General features: G+C 32.4%; 1 protein-coding gene across 1 annotated transcript; it reads right to left on the reverse strand.

The window, feature by feature from the left end:
* Positions 1–4,173: 4,173 nt before the first annotated feature.
* LOC134686375 (uncharacterized) lies at positions 4,174–24,025 on the reverse strand. Its single transcript, XM_063546047.1, has 6 exons — positions 23,742–24,025; positions 19,838–19,994; positions 17,912–18,060; positions 9,724–9,853; positions 8,596–8,743; positions 4,174–4,469 (listed from the first exon to the last, which is right to left on the reverse strand). Exons 1-6 carry the CDS (start codon positions 23,836–23,838, stop codon positions 4,278–4,280), a joined length of 873 nt encoding a protein of 290 aa, XP_063402117.1. The 5' UTR covers positions 23,839–24,025; the 3' UTR covers positions 4,174–4,277.

Here is a 24,025-nt window from a genome sequence, read left to right on the forward strand (position 1 = left end):
AGATAAAAAAACTTCGTATTTAGGAAGGATCCAGGGCTTTGTAAAAATATACTTTAGTGTTGTTTAAATTTTTAAAATAAAAAATATAGTTTCGGTTAATCAAAGTACTAATTGTCTGTACTAAAATATATAAAGGATTCTATATTTAAATGTCTGGATGTAAGAAGAAATATGAATTCTGAATCATACTTACATTGTAACTGCGATTCTATTGTAATTTAATTGCTGTGATACTGGTCGGAATAAGATTTAAACCTTTAATCATTTTCACCAGTAAAATATCATTTTAGAGTAATATCTTGGTATATGAAAATAGGAACTTTTAATTTTTTTGCTAAATGTGGAAACGTTTTACATAATATAATTGTATTCACGTCGCCAGAGTCCTCGGTGGGGGATCCACTCTTTTAGCCTTAGTCTAAGAGTGGATTTCACATCCACTCTTTCAGCCAAAGAGTGGATTTGTGGCAGGTTTTTCTCCCCACCTTTGCTATTCTTTGTCATTTATTCAATTGACATGATATTAGTTGATGTAATTTCGTAGTTATTATGTATTATAATTTCATATTAAATATGAATTTTTATGTCAAATGTTTTATTTGCAAAATGTATTTTTTGCATTTTATGATTTTGAATAAATGACCTTTTTTCGTCAGTTTAGTTTTTATATCATATAGCAAATCAAGCTCAGACTCTGGCTTGTGTATACGTAGTATGTTTATGGTATCTAGCTGTCTGTCTTAAATACTATTACCACAAAGGGCAATGCCATACTTACAGCATATCGAGAAAGTACAGGAAATCATTTATTCGCCACGTCTGTTCGGTTTCAACACAAGGTATATCTGCCAGTGGACAGCTATTATATATCTTGATTCTCAACAAACCATCATTTCATCTTACCGCCGAGCCGTAGGGTTGGACCATTGACAATACTTTAGAAACTTAAATATTTATATCTAATGCTAAAAAAGAGACAGCTAAAAAATCTCCCAACTTCGTTTCTCTTAGTATACTAAAGACAGCTCGAATTGCTACTGTTTGAGTACCAAATTATTTGCACATTGCATTTATACGAGATATATATCACAGATATTTCCTGTAGCTGATCACAACAAACTTCATCTGACTATATACTTTTAAAGACCTATGCTCATGATGGTTTATGTCTGTCTTACCATTAATTTTGTCTTTTACACTCATGTTATAGTATGCGAGAATCTCGTTTGATTTAATAGATATAGGAAGATGTGATGTGAGTGCCAAGGACACAACTCTCCATCCAAATAACAATGTATAAAAGTAAACCATTATAGGCCAAAGTACGACCTTCAACACGGAACCTTGGCTCACACCGAACAACAAGATATAAAGGGCCCACAATTACTAGTGTAAAACCATTCAAACGGGAAAATCAACGGTCTATTATGTTTCAATCCTAACTGTTTCTCGTTTCTCGTGGGTTTTTTTATATAGATTAAACCTTTTTTTCTCGTTTAAATGGTTTTACACTTGTAATTTTAGTGGGCTCTTTAAAGCTTGCTGTTCTGTTTGAACCAAGGCTCGACGCATTGAAGACCGTATTTTTGACCTATAGTGGTTTTCTTTTACACATGGTGACTTGGATGGAGAGTTGTCTCATACCACATCTTTTTATATCTATGAAAACCATTTTTACTTGTGTAGAGAGCCACGAATGGCATAAAAGAATGATTGGTCATTAGTTTAAAAAGGTTCTTATGCTTGCCGTTTCTAAACAGATTTTTCTTTGTCTTTGTTGTTCCTACATACGTATTTAATTTATCAAATTTATCACAATTCTCTGCCCTTTTCTCGTTTCTGCTGTGTATTAGAAAGCAGATCAGAATCTTGACTTGTTGCTTATTTACCCTCGAAATGGTGGTTTTGAAAAACTTTCGACGTCAATTTTATACCAGTTTATCAAATGCTTATCTTAAAAGTAAAATATGACTATACATATTGACTCCACTTCGCACAAAGTTAATGTTATCGAAATCTTTTAATGGCATTTTTTCTCATGTATTTTACAGAATTCCATGAAAATTTGACAATGTTGCATATCTATTCGATTTTTATCTTTTTAATTCAACAATTCTACGTTTTCCTTAACCACAGAGATAACGACAATATGGCATATTTAAACGAATTTAAAGCGTAACCCTGTGGTAGATCGTATCACACATTGTATATGCATTTCACACAAATCGTTTTCTCTGCAGAGAGAGAGTGTTTCATAATTTAATGCCTGATAACTGAACATTTATCGCGACAATCTGCGAAAACATTTGGATATCAACAGACATTCTTCTTAAATCAGAAGCCAATTATTGTTTTATTTGACATATGGTCGTATGTGTAAGTAATAAACTGCGGTAAACCAGGTTAGAATGTTTGGAAATTGTTATGGCTTTAAATAATTAAAAGATTGAAAGTTTTGTTCCGGAAATTATTTCAATTACATAATTTAGCATATCCAAGCAACAGGATCCTGGCGTAGATCCGATCCAATATAATTGCGCACAAGGATTAAACATATTGCAAGTATAAATTCATCGAGGGATATAACAAAAAAATGAAAATTAAATTTAAAAATCGTGATAGCTTAAAAGATTGTTGACAAAAATGTATACATATTTGAGGGGTCAACTTTTTAAAAGAGTAGCCTCAGTTTCCAAAAATTCAATTTTTAACAACTATTTAAATTTACACTATGACATCAATCAGAAAACAACTGTTCAGATTTGGTACAATAAAAACTGACCGCCATAAAATATTCCAAAATAATGTTGAAGGTGGCGCCGGTTACACATCAACCAATCAATCAATCATTTACAGTAAATCGGAAAACCACGACATTGTGAAAAAAGGTAAACATGCATCAGATTGAAAACGGTCCAAAATACTATATAGATGTATTTTAAGTATGTTTAAGACGAGAACAAAATGATAACAAAGAATATCAATTAAACCATTATACTGATTCTAGAAATGAATTTATCCGTCCTCTAACCTCCTTGAAAAATTCTGACAATCATCTCACAAATAGGGTATGCAACTTTACCTAACATAATGCGGCGTAAGAAATCTAAGAATAGTTTATGAACGCGTTTTTTTGCGTTTACGAGTATCATGACAATTTTCCAAGAGGTGCTTCCGAGATCCATTTATGAATCCTTTAAATCACTGATCTTAGCAATGGTGTCTACTGTCGCAGGCAAAGTCAGGTTACCGACTTCTTGAGAACAAAATGTCTCTGTATTTCTATACCCCTTTTCACGATCACAGGTGCTTGAGGACAGGATCCTGTATGAGCCCCATATAGTCCCTCCCCCTTTTTTTTTTTTTTTTTTTTTTTTAATCATTTATCTCAGATTTTTCGATATATATCACTTATTTGTACCATATATATACTAATATACCATATTTATACTCTAAATATGCATGTTTACTATCAACGTGAATCTCGACTATCCCTCTATAGTCGAGATTCACGTTGATAGTAAACATGCATATTTAGAGTATAAATATGGTATATTAGTATATATATGGTACAAATAAGTGATATATATAAAAAAAATCTGAGATAAATTATTAAAAAAAAAAAAAAAATAAGGGGGGAGGGACTATATGGGGCTTATACAGGATCCTGTCCTCAATCACCTGTGTTCACGATAGGAAAGTATTACATCGTAAACATAAATGTATTTTAAATAATTACAGTCCGTGTTTTTACGATGAAGACGAATAATACTAACTGTACTGTTGTCTCATTTTGAGGCTAGATTGATGTTGTATTTGTTTTTTACTCGGAGATGAATTGACTGCTTACTTTTAAAATAATTGCGATGTACATGTAATATATATTTTCGCATGGAAATGTGTATTATTTTATTAATTTTTATTTTAAAAACTGTAACAATTAACAGCTTTTCAACAATTCTATATCGGAACCTTTTTTATTGACAGTTTGGCCTCTCTCTAGTTCTGGTACCGAATGTAACCATATTTTGTTTTGAACCAGTTATTGTGTATTCGGAACGTAAGGACACAGATTGTTCGGTATGAAGCACTGTCTTAACATGATACTGTCTGCACAAGATAATGGTCTTTTGTACATGTACATATCACAGATGTTAAGCATTAATAACCATAAATCCAACAAGAACTGGAATGTGTTTATCACAGAGAAATATTCCAACGATTACCTTAAGACAACATTTTGCTGTTTTGGCTGTCGACATAAAGGTTTACAAATTTCATCCATTCCCATAAATCCAATAGATTATGCAGTTTAACACAAGAATTATCGCGAATGACACGGTTGTAACTCTAGCGGAATTCGTATTGCTTTCATCCTTGTTTAAATTATGACGGACTTCTATTCTGTGTTGTACACTGTCAGTGATCACATTATCTTCGGTTGTCGTCTGTGCTGTCGTCGGAGACGTCTGAAATATAGAGAAACATATTGCAACATTGGTTTTATTACATGTATGTCCGGATGGTATGGTTTGTTCCAATTGTAATATAAGATTTAACTTAGATAATCACTCATCGAGCTTTTCGTATGTTTCCAAGCGAGTAAAACAAATATTTATATATTTTTGTAATATTCGTGCATGCAGCAATTTGAATTTAACGCTACAATGTTATTTTGTGTTCTCATTAATTGTTTAAGTTTTCCAAACCAAAGGACTGGCCGTGAAAAAGACGATACCAGAAAATCGCAGCCATCGTATAAGTGCACGTGTACACCCAGGTATGTAGTAAATTGGACAATTGCAGAAAGTAAAAAGACAACCAACAATAAAAAGGGTTGATAAATTTACACATTATAAAAATTCAGAATTTTATTTTCTTGTTTACTCTCGTTTCCCTTGAAGTTACAAGTCTAAGAGGAAATCTGTATATCTTATTGTGATAAAATTATTCAGTAAATTCAAAATGATATAGGATTGTTACAATACCATTCAAAGTGCATCAATATACCTAATACATTCACATTCTTGTACTACTAATAAATGAGAAGTATTATCTCGCATAGAAAGAAATGCTTAAACCATAAATAAGAATGTCAGACAAGTCTTGTTATCATGTACAGCAGGAAGCAGCAGTAGAAATCATCTTCTGTAACATATGTTGTAATATTTACATATATCATTGTTTTCTAGAATTATCAAAACTTATCTAGACAATGAATACAACATATTGCAAACGATTTTAACCTGTTTTACCCATGTACCTTTCAAGAACATGCTGTTGGTTTGTTTGATACAAAAGGTTCTTAGATCATGGCAAGATAACAATTTATACTGACTTCTTTGAAAGCACAGCATCGTTATCGTATTAATTGATCTATTTATAAAAAACACGTATGGATAGTATGAGAGTTCATGATAATTTTTATACATTAAAATAAGGCAGTGGCTATTCGTCCGGCTAGCCGGACAAATAATCAAAAATGTCTATTCATCCGTCAAGTTGGACAAAAAGCATTTTCACGGTTTTTCGCTATTTGTCCGGCCAAAAACATAATGATGAAGATATAGCTTTGTGTTTTGAAGGTTTTAGATAAAACACGAGTTGTTTTAAAAAAAAATATTGTCTAACATCGTTTTATGAAAAAGATCTCATTATCAAAAAAAACCTATACATTTGATTCAGATTTTTGTATTTTAATATTTTAAAGGAATTTGGGTAGGAAAAAAAGGGGGGGGGGGGTGATTCTTTCTTTTGTAGTTCTGTCTATGAATTTCATGTAAGGTAAATTATTGGCTTTATCTATGATTCCAAAAGATCCTGAATTTATTGTTTCTGTGAAGTTTGGTTAAAGGAAGGTCCCCATATGATTATGCACGATTCTTTATTTAAATTGTTCGGCGATTTTTAATTCATAGGAAATTAGAGAAAAGGACAGGCACGTGTAACCTGTCCCCAAAAGTAGGATTTTGTTTTCGATAAGATTGTTTCAGAAAAAAATGTGACTTAGATAAAACAGAAAACAGGGGGTACCCCAACCCTGGTGTCTCATATCAGGCACCTCATCCGGGACACTTTCCGCGTCACATGACACTTTTGTTGATATTGAAGATTTGCGCATCCGCAGACGGATGGCCGGACGAATAGAGATTTTTAACTATTCGTCCGGCTAGCCGGATGAATAGACACTCCGTTAAAATAAACTAACACATTCATAATGAATGCATAAAAGTAATTGTAAAGTCGCAATATACCCGTGTAAATTGAACGGCGATAACCTAAAGATGTATGGTCAACGTTACAAAGGTTCAACTTGCTGAGTCAACTAAATGTAAATGATGGCAGAACAAATGTACGCCTTGTAAATAAACTGATATTTATCAATATGTAAAAGAATCTTCGATCGCTAAAAACACAAAAAGTAAATTAATAAACATTATACATCAGAAGCGATTAGAAACAGACCACCTAGATCAAGTTAAACGATGAATAACGATATAACGTTACTGTCAATAGCCTTGTATAATTTGGTACGTTAAGAGAGAAGGGACCTAACGAAAGAAGCAACAACCACAAGAAATATGCTTTCTTGAAAAAACTCTAAAAAAACCCCAAAATATGGCCAATTGTGAACCATAAAGAAAAGTTGTATACTCTATGATCGGAAAAAACTAAAATTACTGCATAACAGGAAAACATAATTTGTAATGCCAAAAGTTTATACACTAGTGAAGTTTAAAACTACACTTGACAGTCTGTAAAAAGCTATATAGTGACGAAGAGAATGACGTTTGAATTCGACTAAATTTTACATTACAGAAGAACCAAGGTAACGTGTAAAAGTCTTAATATTGATATGTATGTAGTTCAACCAATTCAAATTAGTACACTCTTGCACGTTAGAGACACCCTTGTAGATTTCGAAAAAGAGCAGTCTAATGCCGCTTTAAGGCAGCACTCGCACCCGCAAAGTGGAAAGGTATTAAAATAAGTTGCAAAACTTGTTTCCCAATCCACTATAAATAAATATGTTTAAACAAAAGTAGTACATTATACATACCAGTGAAGCTTACAAGTCAATGAATATAAATATATAACTATATCATAATTTTAAAAAAAGACGTCTTTAATCAAATATTATATACGTTCTTTTAAGAATACTGCATGAAAAGCCACTGATAATTAACAATGCGGTCAAACCACGTGAAAACAAAATGACTGCAGTTAGTGATATTTTCTACGTTTCGCCATAATGATAATTTCCCCTCAAAAAGTATGTAATCATGAATTAAAATTACGTACACCAGTTTTACATAAGATTAAAACATTTCATTTTCTTTCATTATAGTTTAGGATGATGAAAAACACTGCAATATAAATGTTTTCATTCATATTTATGAATTCAACTGTTAACTCATGTCATGGTGGAATGCAAATTGTGCAATTATAAGTTTTTCTGCTTTTAAATTTTTATATTGCAAGTAAGCAGTATATTTCCCTGGTTTAAAAAAAATGAAAGTTATGTAACGGTTCGAAACATCCTTCTCTTTGAATAAGATAAAATTCCAACATAACAGAATCAGAAAATAAAACTTTTCTAGTATGAGATATAGAATAAGTCTTACTGATAAACCAATACATTTGGAAGCAAACAAGAATTTTAATTTTTTATCGTGTCGTTTTCTGTGTCTTTAATGGCGGTATCGTAATAATTGCTGACTGTGGATGTAACTGTTATCTTTCCTTGTTTAAATTGATTTACATTTTGCCATGTTTTGCATACATCTACGTCATTGGTCTTTGTGAAATAGTTTTCTCATTGACAATCATACGACACATCTTCTTCTTATTTTTAATTTAAAAAAGAGAGGCGAAAAATACCAAAGAGACACTTCAACGCTAAAGTCGACAACGCCATGACAAAACAGTAAATAGACCAATATTCCAAACAAACAACAGTACGCAAAACACAACATAGAAAGCTTAAGACTGAGCAACACGAACCCTACCAAAAACCAGATCCTGATCCACATGAGGTAAATTTTAACTGCGGTAACTATTCAACGATACCAAGCGAGTCAAACTGTCCACACCAATATTAACCGTTAAACATGACATTACTGTGTATAACCTCTTTTATGAGATCTGATCTCCATGTGAACTTTACGCTCATGACGGACACCATATTGCTTCAACAATGAGGTTGTACGGAGCATAGGAGAGATTTTAAAAGAAACCGGTTTGAAAACAAGTGAATGGGCATACCGGGTATGGCAATTAAGAAGTAGACGTGCAAATTGGAAAGACAGATGTTTTTAATAAATACTGCATGTTGACATTTACATGTTTAGATGCCTGTTGGTTATTTCTGTCGCTAGTGTTCTTGTCCATATACTTTTTTCTCATCACTTGTTTTAAACATATCAACATCACCTGTCTTTGATTTATGTGTATATGGTTACAACACCACGAATTAATGGGTTTTGAGTGTAGAATGGTCAGAGACAAACATATATGCGTCTCGCCACACTTTACATAATCACAGAGGTTGCAAAATCTTACCATACGTTTGACAAAAACCATAATATGACTTACCATTACAATGTGCGAATCATGATTAAGATCACAGAGGTTGCTCCGTCTAACCATTGGTTTAACAAGAACGGGAACCAAAGCAGCTGCTTCATCGTTACACCGCCTCTTTATTTTTGTTTGTATACAGTTTAAAGTTTTCCTAAAATCTCTAAAAATAGTTTTCAAAAAATGAAATTATATTGAATTGATGATATGAAAATGAAAAAGATCCATAACAAAACAAAAGAACAATTGAAAATTTCTGCGCGGCTCCAAACGATAAGCGCTAGCTCACAATACACATAGTTCATAAAAAGGTCACTCTAAAAGTTTGATAACTAAAGGTCAAATCGTCTATCAAAATCTCACTTTATTAGATATAAATATAAGATTTCACTATATATATACAAACCTAGCAACTTTAGGTCTTTACAACGGCAACTAATTATAAACCTCTTACAAACAATAAAAATATTGTTTTATTTTACCGCAAAATGCATCGTTAATTTTGAATGATAAAAAAAAAAAGCCAGCATAGAACCGCAAAACTTACAGTATGAAACATACAAATTAAATGGAACCAAAACATTTGAAATGATCTTCATTTGAAACATAACCATGTAATCTAATAGGTTTGATGGAGTAAGGAAATCTTCTCTTCTTCATTTCAAAATTTTCAGATGTTTATTTCAGTCTCACTGAAAGCATAGTTGAAATCAATAGTTCAGAAGAATAACACAATAGCTTTCTCTTATGTGTCAATGATCTTATAGAGTAGTAACAACTTTCATTCGTTTGTTATCAGAGCTTGTTATGTTAACATGAAACACGATCATATATATGCATATAAATTGTTTATAAGGTGTTGAATTATTCTACCTCTAGGCATAGATGACCTTATTCGTATTAGACTCAACTTATTTGAATTTTTGTTTTTAATGCTCTTGAACTTACTGCATGATATGCATGACATCTTTCCTTATTTATAGCGCAGCTGATGTGTTACATGATAAATAAATGCTCGTCTTGCATAGCAAATTATAATCTTTTATGTCTATTTAGGATTCGGTTTTAAACCCAATTGCATATACATTTTTAAACTTTAAATCACTGGTCAGTTTGAGACGAATTAACATTATTTTTACTTACCTACATAGTTGAGGTAATGATTTGTCGTCGAATCGAGACATGAGTCTAACAGACGTGTTCATTGTGTCCTCAAAACATCGTTCGGAATAACTTCCAGATGTCAGGAAACACGTCATATGTCTGGCATACACTACAAAACAAGAATATTACTTTCAGACGTCAAGAAACACGTCATATGTCTGGCATACACTACAAAACAAGAATATTACTTTCTGACGTCAAGAAACACGTCATATGTCTGGCATACACTACAAAACAAGAATATTACTTTCAGACGTCAAGAAACACGTCATATGTCTGGCATACACTACAAAACAAGAATATTACTTTCAGACGTCAGGAAACACGTCATATGTCTGGCATACACTACAAAACAAGAATATTACTTTCAGACGTCAGGAAACACGTCATATGTCTGGCATACAGTACAAAACAAGAATATTACTTTCAGAAGTCAGGAAACACGTCATATGTCTGGCATACACTACAAAACAAGAATATTACTTTCAGACGTCAAGAAACACGTCATATGTCTGGCATACACTACAAAACAAGAATATTACTTTCAGACGTCAAGAAACACGTCATATGTCTGGCATACACTACAATAAAATAATATTTTCAGATTTGAAGAAACACGTCATTTATCTGGCATACACTACAAAAGAATAACTTTCAGACGTCAAGAAACACGTCAAATGTTTGGCATACACTACAATAAAATAATCTTTTCAGATTTCAAGAAACACGTCATATATCTGGCATACACTACAAAAGAATAACTTTCAGACGTCAAGAAACACGTCATATGTCTGGCATACACTACAAAAGAATAACTTTCAGATGTCAAGAAACATGTCATATGTCTGGCTTACACAACAAAAAAGAATAACTTTCAGACTTGAAGAAACAAGTCATATGTCTAGCATAAACTACTAACACGAATAAATTCTAGACGTTAGGAAACACGTCAAGCGTCTGACATAAACTATAGACCTCAGTGAATACGTCATGCATCTGGAATAAACTACAAACAAGAATAAATTCTAGACGTTAGGAAACACGTCAAGCGTCTGACATAAACTATAGACCTCAGTGAATACGTCATGCATCTGGAATAAACTACAAAAGAATAAAGCCTAAAATAAGGAAAGCTTCTAGATTTCAGGAAACGCGTCATAAGTGTCTGGCATAAACTTCAAAAAAGGAAACTTTTAGTATACAGATGTCTGGAATATACTGTAATAAAGAATATCTTCCAGACGTCTGAGAACACGTTATATTGATATAGGAAGATGTGGTATATATATGAGTGCCTATGAGACAACTCTCCATCCAAATAACAATTTATAAAATCAAATCATTATAGGTTCGGATACGGCCTTCAACACGGAGCTTTGGCCGACACCGAATCTGCCAGCTATTAAGGCCCCAAAAATTACTAGTGTAAAAGCATTGAAACGGGAAAAACAACAGTCTAATATATTTAACCAGATGCTCCGCAGGGCGTAGCTTTATACGACCGCAGAGGTTGAACCCTGAACGGTTGGGGCAAGTATGGACACAACATTCAAGCTGGATTCAGCTCTTAATTTGGATTGTGATTAAATAGTTGACACAGCATAGGTTTCTGACACAGAATGAATGTGTTCTAATGAACTTAAAATTTTTGTTTTCTCTTAGAGCAATTCACTATGTTGTTGAATATTAATCCTCTCAAAAAAATGTTTGAAGAAATTTTCATTTTATTTGTGAAATTTCATTTCAAATGAGAAAATTGAACCCATTTTTTTTAATCACATCCCCCTTTCCCTTATTCCAAATTAATCTCAATTAAATTTCTAATGGAGTTTGCAACAATAACTACTCATTTAAATACATCATAAAATATTAAGATGTAAAAAAACTGCTTGTTATCACTGAATGGTAAAGATTATTTTAATTTATCAGTTGGTAGTAAAAAGTGAATATACATTGTATATAACAAAGATTTGAGTTGATTCTGAACAAAGAAAGATAACTCCAATTAAAAAAATATATTGCTATTTCACAATATTGTGCAATTAGATATTTCTTGCTTACTATTCTGGACAAAGAAAGATAACTCTTATTAAAAAAAAATATTGCTATTTCACAATATTGTGCAATTAGATATTTCTTGCCATTGTGCAATACTGTGCAATTGAAAAGACTTGCTATTGCACAATACTTAATATAATATTTTAGATCCTGATTTGGACCAACTTGAAAACTGGGCCAATAATCAAAAGTCTAAGTACATGTTTGGATTCAGCATATCAAAGAACCCCAAGATTTCAATTTTTGTTAAAATCAAACTAAGTTTAATTTTGGACCCTTTGGACTTTAATGTAGACCAATTTGAAAACAGGACCAAAAATGAGGAATCTACATACACAGTTAGATTTGGCATATCAAAGAACCCCATTTATTCAATTTTTAATGAAATCAAACAAAGTTTAATTTTGGACCCCGATTTGGACCAACTTGAAAACTGGGCCAATAATCAAGAATCTAAAAACATTTTTAGATTCAGCATATCAAAGAACCCAACCGATTAAGTTTTTGTCAAAATCAAACTAAGTTTAATTTTGGACCCTTTGGACCTTAATGTAGACCAATTTGAAAATGGACCAAAAATTAAGAATCTACATACACAGTTAGATTCCGCATATCAAAGAACCCCAATTATTCAATTCTTGATGAAATCAAACAAAGTTTAATTTTGGACCCTTTGGGCCCCTTTTTCCTAAACTGTTAGGACCGAAACTCCCAAAATCAATACCAACCTTCCTTTTATAGTCATAAACCTTGTGTTTAAATTTCATAGATTTCTATTTACTTGTACTAAAGTTATGGTGCGAAAACCAAGAAAAATGCTTATTTGGGTCCCTTTTTGGCCCCTAATTCCTAAACTGTTGGGACTTAAACTCCCAAAATCAATACCAACCTTCCTTTTGTGGTCATTAACATTGTGTATAAATTTCATTGATTTCTATTAACTTAAACTAAAGTTATTGTGCGAAAACCAAGAATAATGCTTATTTGGGCCCTTTTTTGGCCCCTAATTCCTAAACTGTTGAAACCAAAACTCTCAAAATCAATCCCAACCTTTCTTTTGTGGTCATAAACCTTTTGTCAAAATTTCATAGATTTCTATTAACTTAAACTAAAGTTATAGCGCGAAAACCAAGAAAATGCTTATTTGGGCCCTTTTTGGCCCCTAATTCCTAAAATGATTGGACCAAAACTCCCAAAATCAATACCAACCTTCCTTTTGTGGTCATAAACCTTGTGTTAAAATTTCATAGATTTCTATTCACTTTTACTAAAGTTAGAGTGCTAAAACTAAAAGTATTCGGACGACGACGACGACGACGACGACGACGACGACGACGACGCCAACGTGATAGCAATATACGACGAAAATTTTTTCAAAATTTGCGGTCGTATAAAAACGAAAAACGCGTAACATTTATGATCCACAGACGACAACAAGAGAACATCAGAGTCCTTGGTTTCTGAAACAAGTTGACATAGAAAGACACTATAAAATATCAATTGGAATGAATTAACTCGATAAAAAAACGTAGTAACACAAGTATGTATGGCATAACTGTATTAAATAAAGAATAACGCACCAACCTCAGGAAACACGTCATTCGTCCAGGGCATATACTGTAATAAAGAATAACTTCAAGACGCGAGGAAAGACGTCATATTTCTAGAATATACTGTAATAAAGAATAAATTCCAGACATAAAGAAACAAGGCATAAACAACAATATAAATAACAACTTCCAAGTCAAAGGCAACACACCATGTATCTGGCATATTAAACTGTGAAAAATACATACATAGTTATTTATATCAATGAAATTTGACTACGCAATATAAAGACATGATATACTTTTAATTCTAGTGACCAAATGGATGTGTGCAAATTGTAATGTTAAAAAACAGAAATGCACGATCGAGAAAAACAGTGAATATCCTAACATGCATAAAATCCATGTAGCTATAGAAAAAAACCCAGATTAAAAACAAACAGAAAGTAGCAGTAGCAATATTGAGGTAAATAAGACATCCAATGGTTACTATATATTTATTTCAAAAGCCGTATTCTTTATTATCTGGTATTATTTGAATTTCTAAATCGTTCAATGTCCGTACAAGTTGCGAATAACCCGGTAAGGCCGATCTGAAATCTCACAGCACCATCAAATACTCGAAAAAGACACAAACTTAAAAATAGACAAGTGCTATGGTAAGAGCTATTTAGTTTTATACTTAGAATGATTACATAATTGATAAGGTAGAAACTTTAAGTGAATAACAATGTAATAAATTATGCAATTGACGAAGTACTTATGTCTTTAAAATACATTCCAGCGGTAAAAAAAATATAGTTCAAAATGCCAGATACGCAATTGAAAGAAAACAGGATAGCGATCAATTTTGCCTGATCATAACTTAATATTTACAGTATTTTCACACACATAAAAGAATACAATGAAAGTATTTAAAGTCAGTTATTTCGTTACCACAAATTACTAATACCTTTTCTAAATCTTCAAAAGGTACAAACATTTGGTTTGAAAGTTTGGCAGTACCGGTAAAAAAAACTTTGTTTCAGACGGAATAGCAACTGTTTACGGTAATGTTGTTTACGAGCTTGAAAAGTTATATACAATCCGGGTAAACTTATCAATCCTTTAAATACACGTATTCTAAAAGGTTACTAATTCAACACTGTAATTAGATCGTTGTATAGTGTTTATAGGCATAAATATTGATGTTATCAGATATTTAAAATCATACTAAAAACTTTATTTTACACTTATGCACTTTAACGGTACTACAATCTATGGGTCCTTTATTTTGACATGGCACAAGGTCATGAATTTTTCTGACTGTTAATAAAGCCTTTACACTCAATTCATTGGATGTTGGATTTGCACAGATTAAAATTTCACTTTTTTTATAAGCTGATATTGGCTTTACACTAGCTGTTAGTATATGCGAGTTCTCTCAGATCTGTAATAAGGGATGAGCGATGGATAAATATTCAGCACCGTCACGGTCAGTTCTATATTTGTGTTTGATGGTTTTATACATTGCATCGATCTAATTATAGTTATACCCCCGCTTTAAAAAAGGGGGGTATACTGTTTTACCTCTGTCTGTCAATCCGTCCGTCAGTCCGTCCGTCAGTCAGTCCGTCCCATGAAACTTTCGTCACATTTTTCTCAGGAACTACACATCCACCCTTTCTGTAATTTGGTATCAACATTTATATATGTTAGCCATACGGTGTGATGCGTTTTCAGATTCATCACTTGACAACTTCTTGTTTACCGAACACTTGTATGATTTTACACATGATAGCCAAGTTGAAAATTTTCGTCACATTTTTCTCAGGAACTACAATACAAGGATTTCTGAAATTTGGTTCCAGGATTTATATAAGTCAGCTATACCGTGTGATGCGTTTTCAGAGTCATCACTCGACAACTTCCTGTTAACCGAACACTTGTATGATTTTACACATGATAGCCAAGATGAAAATTTTCGTCACATTTTTCTCAGGAACTACAATACAAGGATTTCTGAAATTTGGTTTCAGGATTTATATAAGTCAGCTATACCGTGTGATGCGTTTTCAGATTCATCACTCGACAACTTCCTGTTTACCGAACACTTGCATATTTTTACACTATTAATATTATCCACTTGCGGCGGGGGTATCATCAGTGAGCAGTAGCTCGCAGTTTCACTTGTTGATCCTTTTTCAACTGATTTGTATAGTTTGTTCTTATGTTGTGCTGTTACACCACTGTCCCAGGTTAGGGGAGGGTTGGGGTCTCAAAAAAGTGTTAAACCCCGCCAAATTCTTTATGTTCCTATCGCGAGTCAGGAGTCTGTAGTTCATTGGTTGTCGTTGATTCATGTCTTTCAATTTTATTTTTCGTTAATTGTTTTGTTATTTAGGCCTTTAGTTTTCCCAATTGAATTGTTTCATATTTTTCATGTATGGGGCTTTTTTAGCCTACTATACGCTATTTTTGGGGGTCATTGTTGAAGGTCGTACGGTTTTTATAATTGCATTCATCAACTTTATTTGAAATTTGATGGATAGTTGTCTCATTGGTATTTATTTGCAATTTAACAAACATTTTGCAAAGTGATGAATAAAAGAAAACATGATCCATTAGATCATGTGATCTTTAAATGAATTAAAACATTGAAAATCAGGTTCATGCTTAGTCTGTCATAGCTTTTTGTTTAGTGTTTAAACTAAACTCGTCGGTAGGACTGTCGATTTTCCTCCGGTGCGGGATTTTATCGTTGTGTTGAACACCCGTTGTTTATCTTTATTTGTTTTCTACCCTTGGTCGGGGTGTTGTCTTTTTGACACATTCCTTATTTCCATTCTCAATTTCATTCTATCTTTTGAATTGTTTTACGTTTTGTGAACCGGAGGCATTGCAAATAGCTCCCTTCACGATATTGGTTTTACCCTTGCGTTTTATTGAAGTTTAAACCCCAATGCCCATTGTCCCTTTGTCTTCGTCCTATATTTGTCAGGTCATTGGCAATCATACAAAATTGTCATTTTTTTTTATGTCAAAGGAAATAAAATAAACTAGAGGCTCTCAATAGCCTGAGTCGCTCACCTTGGTTTATGTGCATACTAAACAATGGACACAGATAAATTCATAACAAAATTGTGTTTTGATGATGGTGATGTGTTTGTAGATTTTACTTCTCTGAACATTCTTGTTGCTACAATTATCTCTATCTATAATGAACTTGGCCCAGTAATTACAGTGGAAAATATTATCTGAAAATCTACAAAAATTTATGAAAAATGTAAAACATTGACTATAAAGGGCTATAACTCCAAAAGGGGTAAACTGACCATTTCCGTCGTGTTGACTTATTTGTAAATCTTACTTTGCTGAACATTCTTGCTGGTTACTGTTTATCTCCATCTATAATATTATTCAAGATAATAACCAAAAACAGCAACATTTCCTTAAAATTACCAATTCAGAGGCAGCAACCCAACAACGGGTTGTTTGATTCATCTGAAATTTTAAAGGCAGATGGATCTTGACCTGATTAACATTTTTACCTCATGTCAGATTTGCTCTAAATGCTTTGGTTTTTGAGTTATAAGCAAAAAACTGCATTTTACCCCTATGTTCTATTTTTAGCTGTGGCGGCCATCTTGGTTGGTTGACGGGGTCACCGCACACATTTTTCAAACTAGATACCCTAATAATGATTGTAGCTAAGTTTGGTTTAATTTGGCCCAGTAGTTTTAGAGGAGAAGATTTTTGTAAAAGATTACAAAATTTACGAAAAATTGGTAAAAAATTTAAGGACAATAACTCCTTAAGAGGTCAACTGACCATTTTGATCATGTTGACTTATTTGTAGATCTTACTTTGCTGAACATTACTGCTGTTTACAGTTTATCTCTATCTATAATAATTTTCAAGATAATAAGCGAAAACGGACAAAATTTCCTTAAAATTACCAATTCAGGGGCAGCAACCCAACAACGGGTTGTCCGATTCATCTGAAAATTTCAGGTCAGATGGATCTTTACCTGATAAACAATTTTAACCCCATGTCAGATTTGCTCTAAATGCTTTGTTTTTTGAGTTATAAGCCCAAAACTGCATTTTACCCCTATGTTCTATTTTTAGCTGTGGCGGCCATCTTGGTTGGTTGGCGGGGTCACGCCACACATTTTTTAAACAAGATACCCCAATGATGATTGTGGCCAGGTTTGGTTTAATTTGGCCCAGTAGTTTCAGAGGAGAAGATTTTTGTAAAAGCTAACGCCGGACGACGACGACGGACGCCAAGTGATGAGAAAAGCTCACTTGGCCCTTTGGGCCAGTTGAGCTAAAAAAAAGCAGATATCTTTGAGGTCTTAAAAGTAAGAGTATATACCAGTATTATATATGAATAACTCGAAAAAAGACCCCCTTCCCCCTGAAACTTTATGCTTTTGAGATTTTCTTCTTATGCCTACTCCTAAAACTATACAATGTATTACTAATTCGAATACAGTCCAGTACAATAAAGTGTTGCCCTTAAAAGCTACAGAAAAATATAAAATTTTAGCTTACGTTATTTTGCTCTTAATTCTTACCTTCGTATAAAGCATCATCTTTACACAATTCGCTGAGTTCTTCTCTCGCCCCTTCAAAATGGAACAATGTAACTTCTATCTTTTCATGCAGATTAGATGGACATTTTTTCTTCAAATTATCTACACATGTCATTGACTGAATATATGAACTGTAAGGAAAAATGAAACCGATTAATAATACTTTTCAAATTGTGCTAGTAAACACATATACAACACACAAACATATAAAGAGATGTAATATATTCATATTTCCTAAGAAATATCAATATTATGAATATATAATATATTGTTATTACAAAATTATGAATTCAATTAATGATTAAATAAATGTGGAATGTGTCAATTTGACACAGATGATACCCATGCTTGCAGATAACGTTATAAAAGGACATAACTCAAGAGTACATGATCTGCGTATTTTTGATAGTAAGCATTCTGTATAAGTTTCATGACATTTGGTTTCAGCAAATTAAAGTTAGAGTACGAAAACAAAAAAATCAACATTATTTTCCATTTGTAAAATATTCACGGTTCTACAATCTGTCGATACGTGTATCTTAGCATTGCACGTTTCTCTTACTGTAAATGACGCCTCTAAACTAAATCCATTGGATGTTGAGTGTGTACTGATTGTTATTTTGTCTAAGATGCACGATTGTTTTATTAGTTTGTATTGGGTTTGAACTAGCTGTTAGCTGGGACATGTATATTGTTAGTATAATAGTCCCGTTTGTCAATAACTGCGAGTACTCTCGAATCTGTACTTATCTTTTTTGTTGTGGGAATGTATACATATCCTGCAACGTCCGGTCTGTGTTTTTGTTACTAATTTTTCTGCTTTGTGTCTATTTGATGAGTTTAGCCATTTCAACTAATTGTTATAGTTTGTTCATTTGCTACGGTCCCATGTGAGGGTATGGCTGGTCACTCGCAAACATGTTCAACAACACCATATTATATATGCGCCTGTCAAATGTCAGGAGCCTGTAGTTCATTGGTTTCGTTAGTTTATTTCTGTCACATTTGTTTTCTGTAAATTGTTTTGTTTGAAAAGAGGCAGTTATTTTTCTAAGCCCCCAATCAGAATCAGATGGTCGTCTCCTAAGTATTGCATTATAAATGTTACTAGATGTAGTACGGTATAATGTTTTGATATCGTATTTCTAACTATCGTATTTCCAACTATCATTTTTCTAACTATCGTATTTCAGACTATCGTATTTCTGATTATCGTATTTCTGATTATCGTATTTCAAACTATCATATTTCTGATTATCGCTATTTTGTCGCGACATTTTCCCTTTGCTCTTTTATTTTGTAAAATTGTTTCATATCATGCTACTCGCTTGAGATGTAAAACTATCGCGAGAAACTAAGGAGGCATGTGGTGTTGCCGGTGAAATTGACAACGTCGTCATATGTAAAATAGCGATAAACAGATTATCATTGGTCATCTCAAGTCGATTGCTTTTCGCGCTTTCACCGTACCGGCTCAAGCGAGAAAAATCAATCTCGTTGAGATGATCAACGATAATCTTTGATTATCATATTTCAGACTATAATACTTCTGATTTATTAAGACATATTTAATATGTGCACTTTTTAAATTTTCTACTTACACTATAAAACTGAGCAGATAGGAAATAAAACAAACGTGAGCACATTAAGTAATATTGAATTTTGTCTCGTAAAATCCCAGGACTCTTGAAAACTTCTGAAACGTCGTCTATTCTATTTACTATTTTTGTGTGTATTTTTTTGTGTATTCTTTTGCAATTTAAAACATACATTTTAAACTTGGTAATGTTTCAGATTCAAAATAATTTCTGAAGGATGTGGTTCTATATATATAACCATCGGTCTGTATCAGGATATAGTTGTCATAAAAAAGCTGTATTCAATCTACATCAGGGAAATAGGACTTACCTGCAGAAGGCTCTTAGAAGTTCTACATCTACACCAGTAAATAATGTTTCGGTACTTTTTTGCATATTTAACAATTGTGTACTGTATCCAGCAAAACATGAGAATGCCTCTCTTTGGACATTACTAGGACATAACGTTCCAATACAAAATGGTAGAACTGAAAATAAACAACTATATACATTTTTATCATATCAAGCATGTTTCAGATTTATAATAACCTTTTGATGGCTCGTTTTTAATTTCTAACTATATTTCTAACAGTTTTATAATAGTATTATAATAAACATCTCCAGAAAACAAATTTATATACCTTCGCGATATCAAGGTATTTAGGCCCTCGAAAAGTATTATGCATTGCCTCCATGAAAAACGTAAGCATAACATTCTATAGATCTTTGATATACATATTCAAACACTGACATATTTTTTTTTTTTACATTCACCAAAACAAGAAAACAATTAAACTTCCATTTACCGTCACACAGTCGTAGTTCCTGATGGTTTCGTGATCAATTTCAGCAAAACACGCAGTTAAATAAAGATATCAATAAAGAACTTATCTTGTATAAATCTTAAAACAATATCAGAACAAGTATATATCTAAATATTTACACCAGTACCTACTAAGAAGCATAATAAGCTCTTAACACAAAATTACTCTCGTAAAAAGTAATCGGGCGCTTTTATCTACAAATCCTACAGAGGCAATTAAGCTAATTAGACGATTTTAACAGGAATGTTTGCTATGTTACCTAAAGAAATGCGTTTCAGCACGAAATGAAAGTTCCAAGTTGAGGTAAATGTTGAAATAAAATTCCTTCTCCTTTTAACCGTTTAGTTAAAAATAAAAATAAAGTTCCATTTGATCATTGAATAGATACAACATACAAACAAGGCTATGACTGAGAGGAACAATTAAACAGTACTTTTGTGTATGACAATTTGTGAACACCGTTTGATAAGCTCGAAAAGCTTTAAAACAACCAGCATTTACCACAACATTACATATTAAAATGACAAACACAGAACAACAGAGAACTGTTAAGCATACAATAGCATTGGTGAGGACTTTGTGGAACATCTGACAAAAGATACCACTGAAGTACTGTACAAATAAACTCCTTGGCTGAATTAAGTTCTAAAAGTAGTATATCCCAACTTAGCTGCGGAACTGTAGCTCTTAGATCATTATGTTAGTTTTTTTACTATTTGCGGACCATACCCATAGATGGTCCGCAAATAGCCAAAACATGACATAAGGACCTAAGAGCTACGGTTCCGCAGTTTCTCCCAACTAGGCTACTCGAACAATACACAATCAAAGAGTTTGCGAGTTCTGATCAAGGCAACAATGAAAAAACATCTTTAAAACATCAGTATCAACATTAACAAAAGTCGTTGGCAATCATATATAATAGAATAGAATGAATGTAGAAACAGTAGAACTTTTGAATAAGTTTGTGCGCACATACAACTGGTTTACCAAGTTATACTATCTATACCATTTGCTGTTAATTTTTATTTGACTTCGTACGTATGTATTTAGGATAAGTCGGTTGTTTGTGGTTGATGTTGTCGGTTGTACTTTCCGATTTGTAATTACTTCTATCGTGTTTATTTATTATTTAAAAAGAATACTAGAAATAGAAGGTTGTGGTATGTTAAGAAGCTGAAACGAATAAAGGAAACAGTAGGTAAATTAACAATTAGAAGCAAAGACGAATTTAATAGAATTTTATCACCAAGGTTTAAACTATTACGTTGGAATACCGCACAACTTTATCTAAAAGTAATGAAACAAAATAATAAATCAATTAACAATAAGATTTGAAGGAGTTATATACATTTTGTCTCTCCATTTTAACGCATGTATACCACTGTTTTATATCTGGTCGATGACATTTTGGTTAACAATTCAATGCAATAGCTTTACAACTTTAATATAGGTACAAACACATTATTACAATCTAGAAACTCAGAGGGTGACTTGATTTGCCGGTGATAGCCACTGGGAGAGATTTGTAACTAATTTCATCTCAAGGTAGCAAAAATATGCTAAATAAACTAAAATGTATACTAATATGAGTTCCATGGATCATTTTCAGATAAAAGGTATTTTAAGAACTTTTGTTAACAAAAGAACTTAGCCGTCAAAAAAGCACCAATTTCTTAAAATAGAACATTGACATATTAAGGATGAGGCAAATACAAATATTGATACTAGGTAGACCTGTATATAGTTTTTCTTAACATGTTAAAAATCACCCGCACACCTTTTACCACCAGATAATGCAAAATAAACCCCATATATAGGGAGATATCAAATCGGCAGCATCTTTTATTTTAACAAACGACGAATGTCTACATAAGAAATGATTCGGGAATGAAGTTTATGATGTAAGAACTTTTTGGAAAGTAAACTCATAATCAGTGTCACTATAATATATTTCTATATTCTGGCATCACAAATTTCAGATACCGTGCAAGATTAACTCGCGAAGAACAGAAATCATTGACCATTGATTGTAAGTTTTGGATATGCAATTAAAAGTATATTTATTTTGTCGAAGATCACGTTATGTTTATTTGTACAAAATTAATCGTTAGGACACAACTTAGTTTGATTGTGCCATCTCAGCATAGCTCCTACGTACTTGAAAATCTAAACAAAACACAAAACAGTGTAACATTAGTGACATTCATGATTTGAAAACCGTCAGTTGTATCAGGCAGAGGAAGCAATAAAACAAATTTGTTGAAACACATACTGTCCTCTTCGACAGATAAATAAATATTCTTTCATCAGTCTATTTCTCAATAACTTGATAATAGGCTACAAAGACGATTCGGTTGGCATTTTGGACATGTTTACTCCTAAAAAGTAAATTCCAGGCCACAATTTGATGGCCATTCTCTCGTTATTAAGGTCGTTAGAAAAAGCCAGTTCATCAGAAAACGTAAACAAAACAGAAATTCTTGTTTGATCACATGATTGTGCACATTTTTCTCATGATAAAATGTTGGTTTATCACCAGCATTGTTGAAAGTTCAGGGTAAGATGAGAAAAAGATATGTTAAGATTATCAAATTAAAATAAATCTTAATTAAATTTGTCAAGCCCGTAATCGTACAGACTTTGTACAGAAGAGACTTGCCTTTGTAATGAATTCATCTGATAATTTTAAAAACAACAACTAAGGTTTGTGTTACTTAAAATTAAACAAACCTTTCGAGCATAGAAAAGAAACCGATTAAAACAGCTAGAATAGTATTCGTTTAATTTTGAACCTAAGATCTCATTCAATAACATAATTTATAGATCTAATTTATATACCGAAAATTAAATGCCGAAACATAGTAGCAGATTACACAAAGAAACGAATGAAGTCTGAAAACTATTAGAGATTCTATTTAATTACCTAGTATGTAATTTTCATGAAAACAGAATAAAAATGTGCAAGAGAAATTAACATACATCTGTTATACAAACAAAACAAAAGGCAAAGTCCTTAAACTGATGTAGCGAAATTTATCTGAATCCAGAATAAAAAAAATACTCTTTCCTCTTTTCTGGTTAAAAAAAGAGAGACAAAAGATACCAAAGGGATATACAAACTAGAAAGTCGAAAAATAAACTGACAACGTCATTGCTAAAATTGAAATAATCCAGCAGACAAACAATTGCAAACAAAACACAATATAAATATATAGAGAAAACTAATTGATATAAATATATGATATATATATATTTATCTCTTTAATTTATGAAAATAAATAGGCCATGTATAAAAGAACATCAATTCTTAATCAGACCCATATAAATCAAATTTCAACTTAATACTTTTTGAGAATGATCGCATTTGTAAAAAAAATTTCAATTAAAATAAGTTATGCAGGAACTCACCTTGTAAAACAACAAGCCATTCTAAAATCCATTTAATATTTATAATTTGTGGAATGTTTTTAATCCGACAAGAGAGCAAAACATAATTTATCCACATACTGAACTGTACATTTGTACCCGTTGAAAAAAAATTATCAAATCAATTTTATAGTTCTATTGCAATTACATCTGTATATAGTTTCTGACCACACGCCGTCTACTATACTGCGACATGCTGCAGATAATAATTGTCTTTACTAACAAGCCACAACACAATTTGGTAGACAATTATGATCCGCCAACAA

Source organism: Mytilus trossulus, chromosome 1, assembly GCF_036588685.1.
Source record: "Mytilus trossulus isolate FHL-02 chromosome 1, PNRI_Mtr1.1.1.hap1, whole genome shotgun sequence".
NCBI classification, from domain to species: Eukaryota; Metazoa; Mollusca; class Bivalvia; order Mytilida; family Mytilidae; genus Mytilus; species Mytilus trossulus.